Below are 12,042 nucleotides of genomic sequence, written 5' to 3' on the forward strand. Positions count from 1 at the left end.
CCCCGCGCTGCCCGCGCCGGGCGTTGCCCCCGCCGGGGCCCGCGAACTGCCCCGAGCGCTCCCGCTCTTGCTCTTGCTGCCCGACCGCCGCCTCCCCGGCCGGCTGCAAGCACGAGTGTAGCCCTCCAGCCCGGAGGAGGTGTTCCCCCGCACTCCCCGGAGCGCGTCGGGGTTTCCCCATCAACCCCCGCTGCCCTCGCTTATCCCGTGTTTGTTTGTTTGCACGCCCTTCCGAAATACCTCCCTCCCTCCCTCCCGACCCGTGTCCAGTGCCGGCCCAGCCTCCTGACTCGGTGTCACTGCCCCAGGCTCTTATCGGGGTCCTGAGCACAGAAGATAGAGCGCCTTCCTTTCGCGCGGCACCTCAAGATCTTTTTAACTCCCCTCTGAGGTCTTAGGGGTGGGACGTTGGGGTGACGAGTCCTGTGGGTATAACACCGAATTAAGGCGGCATGCGGGTCAGGATCCCCTGGTGGCAGCCTGGGGTCTTGAGCAAAGGAGTCTACCCGCAGCCCCCTAGCCTCCCTGAGGCGCCCTTATCCCAGGGTGCTTCCCTGATGAGTATGGGCTTTATCTTTTCAGACAACCGCCAAATAGGGTCTGGGTAATGTGCCCTGGATTGATTAGGGCCGCGGGTGTGGGGGGGTGTTGCTTTGCCAATCGTTTGTAAATGCCAACTTCACCATCACATTCAATGCTGGTCCTAATTTCATTTGCTTATCATTTTTTCCAGACGAGTTTAGGGCAGGGACAGAGGCTGGGGCAGGAAGGCCAGAAAGATGGGATGGCTGGATGGGGTTATGGAGACCGCAGACAAGCTTCAGATTCTCAGAAAACTGGGGTCACACCCTGAGGAATAACTCTTTTGAAGGCTTCATTGTGATTCCCCGGTGTTTAGTCTGTGTATAGAAAGCCTATAAAAATGGGAAGGTTGGAAACCCACCCCGTTTACGCCTTTACTGTTGTGGAGAAAGTAGCATTTAGAGATTTTTTTTTCTGTTCTGATATTCCTTCTTTCCCCTCCTCCCATAATGTTTACTCATCACATTGGTACCTGAATCGTGAGGTTTTAATTCACCCGTATTTCAGGCGCTCATCTAGAATATTAATTTTGATCTAGAATATTAATTTTCTTAGGGTTCTTAAGCAAAACTGAGCTATTAAAAAGGCCAGCCGCCAGGCAGAATGGCTGTTTCCAGTGTGCACTGGAAACCTGGCTTGTGTCAAGCTGCCTAACACAGTTTGATTCTGAGTTTATCAAGCTTGAAATGCTGCTGGATGAGAAGACTGGGTGACTGTAAAAGCCTTTTTCCTTATTTTTAGTTGTAATCAACATATCCAGGCATCTCAGCTTGACGCCTCTCATCTGGAGTGCAGTTGTACATTGCTGATGTTTGCTTTTCTTCAAGGATTTAGAAGCTGTGTTTGACTAGCGGGGTAGCTGGTGCCCATGGCTGCTGCTGATGGGCTTGTGTCCCTTAGAACTCAGATGCTAAATTGGTTGAAGCAGGCAAGAACCATATTTGGCTGAAACTAGGGGGTGGAGAAGGTTCTGGCGCTGTTTTCTGAATACAAATACAATAGTGTCCTATTTTTGCATGACTCCGTATGTAATAGATTCACAGATGTGGTGGATCAGTTTATTTCTCCTGCAGGATATTAGCTACATAAGAAAATCTTGTTGTAACTAATGTATTTAGCACCTTAGAGGGTTTGTACCATTTGAGGCATAATTTTCCAGTCAGGTCACATGTAACTGTTAGTATATGCTCAGCAAATTTATGTAGCTTATGTACTTACAATACAAAAAAGTTGATCCAACAGTTTCAGTTTTGAGCTGTGTCTACCAGTAGCTTAAAATCCAAAGAGAAGAACACATAGAAAATACTTATCAGTGGAAGTGAACGGACAAGGTTTTGGTTATTTCATGTATTTTGTTCATTGGTAGAGTTTCCTGAATTTGTTCATTGGTAGAGTTTCCTGAATGTTGTTTCTGTACCAGCAGGTGAACAGAGAAAGAGCTACAGCTTAGAAGTTACTATAAATATTTTCCTCCAGTACTTGGAAACTTACTGGGAAGGCCCCTGTAAGTGGATGGAACAGAGGAAGTAAGGGTAATGCAAGATAGAGTTATAACGTGATGACTCATGACTCTTGGGGGGTGTGTAGAAGGAGAGAATTATTGATTTAAAAAAAAAAAAAACACCTCACTGCCAGATACTGATGTAGACACAGGGTATCACTTAGGACGAGAGGCGAGTCCTGTGAGTGGAGCTTATGTAAGCAACCATCGCCCCCTAAATACTAGTAAACTACATAGTATGTTAGGAGGTCGGCAGTGCCATGGAACAAAGTAGAGCAGGATGCAGGTTTTTGGATACAGAGTCAGGATAGGTAAGGTAATCCCCAGAGGGTGTCCAGATCATCTGCAGCAGTGATACCTTTGTGTAGTTTTTGTACAAGCACTCGGGATAAATTTGCTCTGCGTATGTGGGTCTGACTGGAACAAAGCTTTGGTTGTGTTGTAAAGTGGCCTCTTCAGATTAAGCTAAACTCCCAGATGGTAGATAGGAAAGCTTCACAGGAACCTAATTTAACTTGGAGGACTCAAATCTGTAAACAGATCCTCAGTACCTGCTGTGTGTCAGGCACTGCAATATGTGGGACTCCAGAGATAATGGACAGTATACAGATGGTACACAAAGAGTCATCCCTGACAGATGAAATGCAGTCACAGCGGCCCAGGGTTTACAGGGCAATTTGTTTTATTTAGGCTGTGGGAAGTTACAATGAAAGAAGAAAAATTTTTGAGACCAGCAATTAGCATAATGGCTATGTCACTGGACTCCCATGTAGTCGATCATGGTTTGAGTCCTGGACCCGGTGGCTTAAACTGACGCCAGGCGTGTATGTGTGCATGCCCAAGATCTGAAGAGCAGAATGGAGGAGAAGGGCGTGGGCCGTCCCTCCTTGGGGGTGATTTCTCGCTTTTTGTCTGTCTGTCTGTCTCTGTCCTATAGCAAAAACCTCTAAAAAATTTTTTTAAGCTTATTTATTAATTTTTTCCATAAGCCAGAGAGATAGACAGCATCTTAACAGGATATTGACTCTGCAATCCTCCCTGGGGGCTGTTTCCATAAGCCAGAGAGATAGACAGCATCTTTAACAGGATATTGACTCTGCAATCCACCTCCAGCTTCGGCCAGTTATAGATTGTGGCCATGGGTATACTTGTAGTTAGAGAGTCCTCCCGACCTGAACCTGGAACCTTCCCATGTGAGTCAGCCTCATGAAAGTCCTGTTTTACCGTTGTGCCACTGTCCAGTCCCAGAAGTGGGTGATATTTAGTGGAAAGTGAATGAGAGCGCTCTCAGAGGGAAAGGGAAAATGGGAGATTGCAGTTGGAGAAAACATCACTGAGGTGTGAAATTGCTGTGAACTGTCCATTTTCAGAATCTGGCAAATGGTCAAAGAATTTTAGAGCTAAATGGGCTCTATCAATAGCTTAGACTACCTTATTTTATTTTTTAGCTAACGAGACAAAATGATCAGCTTCAGGTTGCTGGTACCAGGTTTCTGGAACCCAGGTTTCATGCTTGGATTTCCCCTCCTGACATTTTATCCATCAAAAATATAGAGAAATTTAGGATAAAAACGAGTTCGTTCGTTCGTTCTTTCTTTCTTTCTTTCTTTCTTTCTTTCTTTCTTTCTTTCTTTCTTTCTTTCTTTCTTTCTTTCTTTCTTTCTTTTTTTCTTTCTTCCATTTTATTTTATTTTATTTTATTTTTTCCATAGGGTGCATGTGCTTACTTGCTGGAGAGAGACGAAGGGAAAGTGAGAAATCCACACCTAGGGTGGAAGGCTATGCCACAGTCACTTCTCCATTCTTCTCTCAGGATTTTGGGCACTCATGCACATGCACCTGGCATGATTTTCAAGCAACAGGGTTGAGGGCCTGCGGTTGGCCATGTTGGGGTCCACTGTCTTAACCACCATGCCACCTGTTGGCCCCAACAATGATTTTTTTTTTTTTTAAAGAGACATTTTTTGCTATAGGGCACATGCACTAGCTGGAGAGACAGAGAGAAACAAAGAGACAGAAAGCGAGAAATCAGCCTCCAGGGAGGATGGCCCCTCCACAGTCCCTCCTCCTCCATTTTCCTCTGGATATTGGGTACTCATGCACATGCACCTGACATGCGTTTTAAGCTGCCCAGTTTGGGACTCTATTACAGTCCACTACGTGGGAGTCTAGTAACGTAACCACTATGCCATCTGCAGGGCCTGTGTTCTCAGAAACCATTCAAGAAGTATATTGAGGGTCTAGCAGATGGCATAGTGGTGGTGGCACTGGACCCCCACGTGGTTGACTGCTGTTCGAATCTCAGACCCGGTGGCTTGAAACTCACACCGGGCACGTATGAGTGCTGTCAGTCCTGAGAGGATAGTAGAGGAGAGGTGATTTGGGTGTTGCCACCCCTTAGGGGGTGTTTTCTCCCTTTCTCTCTCTCTGTCTCTCTGGTCAGTGCACATGCCCTATGGCAAAAATGTCTTGAAAAAAAGTAGTATATTGAGATGCCAGACGGTGGCGCTGTGGTAAAATAAGACACTCTGTGAGGCAGTCCCACATGGGAAGGTTCCTTGTTTAAGTTCGGAGACCTTCCCAAGTAGCTGGGCGTGTGTACCTGCGATTTAGGGTTGGCTGAAGGCTGGTGGTGGATAGTGGTGTCAAGACCCTGTTGGGAATGGGGACAGCAGGTGGTGTAGTGGTTAAGGCACTGGACTACCCAATAACTGATCATGATTTGACTCCTGGACCTGGTGGCTTGCTTTCTCACTTTCCCGCTCTCTGTCTCCAGTGAGTGCACATACCCTATAGCGAATTAAAAATAAATAAATAATAAAATACGCATGTTTGCGCGCGCGCGCACACACACACACACACACAAATAAATTAAAAGTTAAATAATTTTTTTTTAAAGACTTGGGGTTACTGTCTGTCTGTGTCTCACTCATGCAAGAAATAAGTAAACTTCTAATAGTTTTCTAAGTATTTTTTTTGTGTACATTTGTTTCTCTAGTGAGATAGAGAGACAGAGAGACAGGTACCCTAACAGTGTCTTAACTCTGTGTTCAGCTCCACTCTCAGCTATGCAGGATCATGGGCACATATTCTCATGCCCAGTGTGCTCAGGGAGGTCCCAGATGCTGAACCCAGGGCTTTCCACGGAGCACATCACTACCTGATGTAGTTCTTTAAACTTCTAGCATTTTAAAATTGCAAATCTCTTTTTTTTTTTCTTTTTTTTATAGGGCTTGTGCGCTCGCCAGACAGACAGAGACATAGAGACAGAAAGCGAGAAATCACCCCCCAGGGGGGATGGTTATGCCGCAATCCCCTCTTCTTCATTCTCCTCTCAGGATCTTGGGCACACACGCACACGTGCCCGGCGTGAGTTCTAAGCCACCGGGTCCGGGACGCGAACCGTGGTCGACTACGTGGGAGTCCAGCGACATAGCCATTACGCTAACTGCTGGTTCCCAAAATAGTTAACTTTTATTGGAAGTCTGTAGGAAAGATTTTTTAGGACTATGAATGAATGAATCAGGCCTATTTCTGTACATCAAGAAACATATGGGTTGGGAAAAGAAGGAAGAAAGGAAAGAAATATTCATTGAGGATTATGTTAGGTATTTTCCATTTGCCTTTCACAGAAATAGCAATTTAAGAGAAAAAAAAATAGCAACTTGGGAAAGGAGATCTAGAATTCTTGCTGTGTTCATATGCATCTATCTCCTTCCCTTCTCCTGTCCCCTTTCATTTTTCCCTCTCATCCCATAAAAACCCCAGCATCTTGGTTTTTAGGCAGATGATTTATCTAATTTTAGTGCTTCAGCATCCTAACCTGCAAAAAAGGTTCATGATTAAGAAAAATAGCTTGCTGAGTGCTTATTGTATGTATTCTTTATTTTTATTTATTTTTTTTTGGAGAGGTTTTTGCTATAGGGCACGTGAGCTCTCCAGAAAGACAGAGAGACAGAGAGATAGAAAACAAGAAATCACCCCCCAGGGGGGATGACCACACCAAAATCCCTTCTCCTCCATTCTCCTCTCGGGATCTTGGGCATGCACGCCCAAAGTTCCGGATCTTGGGCATGCACGCACAAAGTTCCGGCGTGAGTTTAAGCCACCGGGTCTGGGACTTGAACTGTGGTTGACTACATGGAAGTTCAGCGACATAGCCATTACGCTAACTGCTGGTCCCATGTATGTATTCTTTAAATAATTAACTCAGTTCAGTAACTAGCTGGAGTCCATATTATAGGTGAGGAAATTGGCATAGAGGTTACATAATTGGCCCAAAATCATGTACCTAGTAAATGACGTTGCTGGGATTTGAATTCTGGAAATCTAGAGCCAGAGATCCTGCCTTATATTGCTCTATGTGTAATTGGAAAAGGTGATATTCAAATAGCCTTTAAAAACATGTTTACAGGCGTCGGCAGGTGGCATGGTGGGAGAGCGCTGGACTCCCACATGACTAACCATGGTTGGAGTCCTGTACCTGGGGGCATGCTTTCTTAATCTCTCTCTCTCTCTCTGTCTGTCTGTCTCTCTCTGGTTAAGTTAAAATAAATAAATAGAGGGACCAATTAGCGTGATGGCTATGTCGCTGGACTCCCATATAGTCGGCCACTGTTTGAGTCCCGGACCTGGTGACTTAAACTCACACCGAGCATGTGTGCGTGTCTGCCCAAGATCCAGAGAAGAGAATGGAGGAGAAGGGATTGCGGCGTGGCCATTTCCCCCTGGGGGGTGATTTCTCACTTTCTCTCTCTGTCTCTCTCGGTCTTTCTGGTGAACGCACGTACCCTATGGCAAAAAGCTCTCCAAAAAAGGAAGAAAAATAGATAGATAGATAGATAGATAGATAGATAAAGTTAAATAAAATAATTCTTTAAAAAGTGTTTACTTATCTATTGCATGATTGAGAGAAAGAGAGACAGAGAACTGAACCCTCATCAGTCTTGACACCGAGATTCCCTCCTCCAGCTTCAGCCAGTCTGAATCACGAACACATGTGTGGCCAGTGTACATCAGGGAGGTCTTTGGACACAAACCAGTAACCTTCCTTTGTGGGTCTGCTTCACAGTGTTCTGTTTAACTCCTGTGCACTGTCAGACCCCACAGAGCTTGTTTTAAGAGGTTTTTGGTATAGGGCGCATGTGCTTACCATAAAGACAGAGAGAGAGACAGACAGAAAACGAGAAATCACCCCCACCCCAGGGGGGATGGCCACACTGCATTCCCTTCTCCTCAATTCTCCCCGGGATCTTGGGCACACATGCACACGTGCCCAGCCTGAGTTTAAGCCACCAGGTCTGGGACTCAAACCATGGCCTACTACATGGGAGTTCAGCAATGTAGCCATTATGCCAACTGCTGATCCCAAGAGTTTTGTGTTACTAGTTATTGTTATCTATACTGCTGGGACCCTTTTCTAAGTCACCCAGAATACAGTAGTTGAAGAGAAAGTAGACACTTTTAAATTCAAATTATATGATGATTATTTTATTGTTTCCTTTTCCCCCCTAAGTGTAGTTGCAGTTTTTGTTCTTTTGGAGTTTCTTATATGGGAAAACACATGTAACACTCTTCATTAATTACATATTTGATACTTGATTAGGAGGTATTGAGGTAAAACAATTGCAAGATACTTCTTGAAAAATGTTACCCAGGGGCTGGCAGTTGGTATGGTGGTTAAGGTGGTAGACTCTCACATGGCTGACCACAGTTTGAGTTCCAGACCTGGTGGCTTGCTTTCTCACTTTCACTCTCCCTCTCCGGTCAAATAAAAAAAAAAAAGATAATAAATAAAATTAAATAAATAATTCATGAAACAAAAACAAAAAAGGGACCAGCAGATGGTATAATGGTTATGTTGCTGGACTACCACATAGTCAACTGTGGTTTGAGTCCTGGACCCAGCGGCTTGAAACTCATACCGGCTGCATGTTTGTGCATGCCCAAAATCCCAAAAAGATACAGAGAAGGGATTGCACCGTGGCCATCCCCCTGCGGGGGGTGGAGGGGACTAATTTCTCACATTCTGTCCTTCTGTCTCTGTCTCTCCAGCAAGCACATGTGCCCTATAGCAAAAAAATCTCTTCAGGACCATCAGATGATGTTATGGTTATGTTACTAGACTCCCACATAGTCAACCACAATTTGAGTCCTGGACTCGTGGCTTAAAACTTGTGCTTGGCACATGTGCATGTGTGCCCAAAATTCCAAGAGGAAAATGGAGGAGAAGGAATTGTGGCATGGCCATCTCCCCAGGAGGTGATTTCTCACTTGCTTGCTTTCTGTCTCTGTCTCTCCAGTGAGCACAAGAGCCTCATAGCAAAAATCTCTTTAAAAACAAACAAAACTCTCAAAAAGAAAGAAAAAAGAAAAGAGGAAGAAAAATGGTACCTGATAGGAATGTTAAACTAAGTTCTATAGGGAAATTTTTTTCTTTATTTAACTTTATTTGTTATTATTAATTATTATTATTATTTGTTAATTTGATCAGGAAGAGACAAAGAGCGAGAGAAAGGGAAAGTAAGAAAGCAAGCTACCAGGTCCGAGACTTGCACTGTAGTCTGTCATGTGGGAATCCAGCATCGTAACCACCATGCCACCTGCTGGCTCCCTTTTTAAAAATGTTTTAGAGTTTTGCTTTGGGGTGCATGCACTTGCTGGAGAGACAGAGAGACAGAAAGCAAGAATCGCTCCCCGGGCGGATGGCTACATTACAATCCCTTCTCCTCTACTCTCCTTTCCGGGCTTTGGACATGAACACACGCTAGGTGTGAGTTGCAAACTGCCGGGTATGGGGCTCAAACCGTGTTGGGCCGTGTGGGAGTCCAGTGACATAACCATTATGTTATCTGCTGGTCCCAAAGTCCAATAGGGACATTTAAAAAATTATTTTATTATTATTACTGTTTTTAATATATTCAGTTGTTATACGTTATTTAGCTTGTAGAGAGAATTTACCCAATATGAAATACACCTCAGACCAGTCCAGTTGAGAATATTATACATGTTATCATCAACAGATAATAAACCATTTCCGTGTCCCACAAATGTCTTACTTCTCTATTTTTCTTTCTAATTTTCCCCCCTACACTCTTCCCTTTTCCCACCCTCTTTCCATACTGTCTCCAGTGTCCATAATTATTTTCAGTGCTCTTATGCCATAGAGACATTTTTAAAACTCTACATTTCCACCTTTTTTTTTTCCTCCCAGAGGGCACTTGAGCTTACAGGGATGGGGTGGACTAGAGTGAGGGGAGATGAGGGTGGTGATAAAGTACCTCCCAGTGGTGCACGGTCATGCTGCAGTCCATTCTCCATCTCTGCCTCCTTCCTCTGATTATTCTTTTTGCTCACATATACCTGGTTTCATTCTCATTAATCTTTCCTTCCCCATGCGTGTTTCTCAAGCTGCAGGGTCGGACTTGAATTGTGCAGTCCACCTTGCAGAATCTCTCCACGTTAACCACTATGCCATGGCTGGCCCATTTAGGCCAACTTTTTACGTCATATTTAATTAAATTTAAGTGTGCCGCGAAATATGTTCATTTGCAAAAGTAATTTAAAAAAATTTTTTGAAACATTTTCTAACATTCAGAGAAGTTACGACGAGCAGCATAAAGTACTTCCTTGTATTCCTTATCCAAAGACCCTATTTAATTTCATCTGTTACTTCAACAATGTCATCCTCAGCAGAAGGACTCGGTAGTACACCTGATTGTGCATCTCTAGCTCCTCAGACTGAAATAGTTCCATAGTCTTTCCCTGACTTTCATGACCTATTTACATTTTTGAGGATTACAGGCTTGTCATTTTGTAGACCGTCTTTCAGTTTGAGTTTGTCTTATATTGTCCTTGTTTGTTTGGGTTATGCATTTGGGGTAGGAGTATCCTTTGGTTAAGGTGTCTACCAGATTCTCTAAAGTTATTTTTCTGTTTCTTTTTACTAATTAATATTTTACAGAGAACTAATTTGATACTTAGTAACTATCTCATTCTTCTTTTCATTTTTTACCTGCTAGTCCTAGTTTTCTTTGATACTTCTTATCTTAATGTCTACTTAATGATAGTCAACATCCTCTTTTTTTTGCTATCAGGCACATAAAGTGAGACATTACCCCCCAGGGGGGATGACACCGTGCCAGTCCCTTCTCCTTCATTCTCCTCTTGGGATTTTGGGCATGCATGCACATGTGCCCGGCATGAGTTTTAAGCCACTTGGTCTGGGACTCGAACCGTGGTTGGAGAGTTGACATTCTTATCCTGTCGTTGCTTCTAAGTGTATTAGTTGGCCATTTCACCATACAGAAAAATTTACTCTTTTTTTTTTGTCTTATTTATTTTCTTACATCAGTTTAGGCTTTTTTTTTTTTTTTTTTTAGAGGTTTATAGGGCTAGGGCGGGTGCACTCGCCAGACAGACAGAGAGAGACATAGATACAGAAAGCGAGAAATCACCCCCCAGGGGGGATGGTCACGCCGCAATCCCTGCTTCTGCATTCTCCTCTCGGGATCTTGGGCACGCATGCACAGTTGCCCGGCATGAGTTTTAAGCCACCGGGTCCGGGATGTGAACCGCGGCTGACTATGTGGGAGTCCAGCGACATAGCCGTTATGCTAACTGCTGGTTCCCAGGCTGTATTCTGAATGTCTGCATCGAAACGAAATCACCAAGGTGATGGTATTAAAAGGTAGAATTTTCTAGAACCGATCAGGTCACATAATGCTTGGCTCCATTCTCATGAACCCTTTCTCATATTCTGCCAAATATTTAGTTGGTCGTCTTATTTTCAGTGCTTAGAAATAGTACTCTTGAGCGGGACAGCAGTTGGTATGGTGGATAAGGAGCTGTATTCCCACATGGCCGACCATGGTTCAAATCTGGAGCCTGGTGGCTTGAAAATCATGCTGGGTATGTGTGTGCATACCCAGAATCCTGAGAAGAGAATGGAGAAGAAGAGATTGTGGAATAGCTGTACCCCAGGGGTGATTTCTTACTTTTCCCCATACCCTATGGCAAAAACCTTGGGTTAAAAAAAAAGAAAGAAATGACGCTTTTTAGTCAGTAAACAACAAACTGATTACACAGCTTATTTTGAGGTCTATTGCTTGTGATTCTGACTTCTTGTTAAGAATTCCCAAAGAGATCTTAGCACATCTGTTCAACCTTTAATCAATTTTTTGTCAACTTTATCAGTTTTTGTTTGGAAAATGGCAAGCCATCAAGAACTGACATTTTTAAAAAGAATCATATTTCTGATATTAGTTAGGTTCAAACTGTCCCAAAAGTACAATTCTAAATGGCTCGGTAGAGCTCTTTATTATTTTAAAAATTTATTTCTCCTGTGAGCACGCAAGGGAAAAAGGGGGAGGAGGAGAGAGCGAGCGAGCGAGTGTGCAAGCCGGTGACAGTACCCCCATCAGGACCCTGATGTCTCCATCCACCCCTAGGCTCAGACAGTCCTGGGTCATGGGCAAGTGTCTGCCTGGTGTACCCCCGGCATAAAACCTGGAACCATGCCATGTGGGTCAGCCTTGCAGAGTATTATGTTTTACTGCTGCACACAGTCTGGCTCATGTGTGTGCACACATTCTTTCTATTTATTAATAATAGAATGCTTTTATAGGCACAAGAGAGAGACCTCTTGATGAGGTCTCATCACAGCTTGATCCCTCTCCAGCCTTCCCAGCTTCTCAGGATCTTGGGCTAACAAACCTGCCTGGATGGTCTTTTAAGGCAGTCTGGTGACCTGAGCCCACAGCTGGCCATGTGACTTCAGCACTGCAGTTTGGTATGCTACAGACTGCGCCACCTAGGCTGTGCCAGTGGAACTCCATTGATTTTAACTTTGTCTCAAGTGCGAATGTCTTAGAAAGATATTGGGACTGTATTATCTGATGATAAGGTGATAACTATACTTGCTAGGGATGGCTTTACCTTTTTTTTATATATATATATAT

General features: G+C 44.0%; 1 protein-coding gene across 1 annotated transcript in view; it reads left to right on the plus strand.

Annotated features, from left to right (window-relative positions):
* Nucleotides 1–452: 452 nt before the first annotated feature.
* Nucleotides 453–12,042, plus strand: part of MOB1B (MOB kinase activator 1B) — a 64,511-nt gene continuing 52,921 nt past the window's right edge. Inside the window, exon 1 of the mRNA XM_027769749.1 lies at nt 453–604. Coding sequence (XP_027625550.1) covers nt 453–604 — 152 coding nt within the window. The remainder of the gene's footprint in view (nt 605–12,042) is intronic.

The sequence above is a fragment of the Tupaia chinensis genome, unplaced genomic scaffold (assembly GCF_000334495.1).
Source record: "Tupaia chinensis unplaced genomic scaffold, TupChi_1.0 Scaffold000086_1, whole genome shotgun sequence".
Lineage (NCBI taxonomy): Eukaryota > Metazoa > Chordata > Mammalia > Scandentia > Tupaiidae > Tupaia > Tupaia belangeri.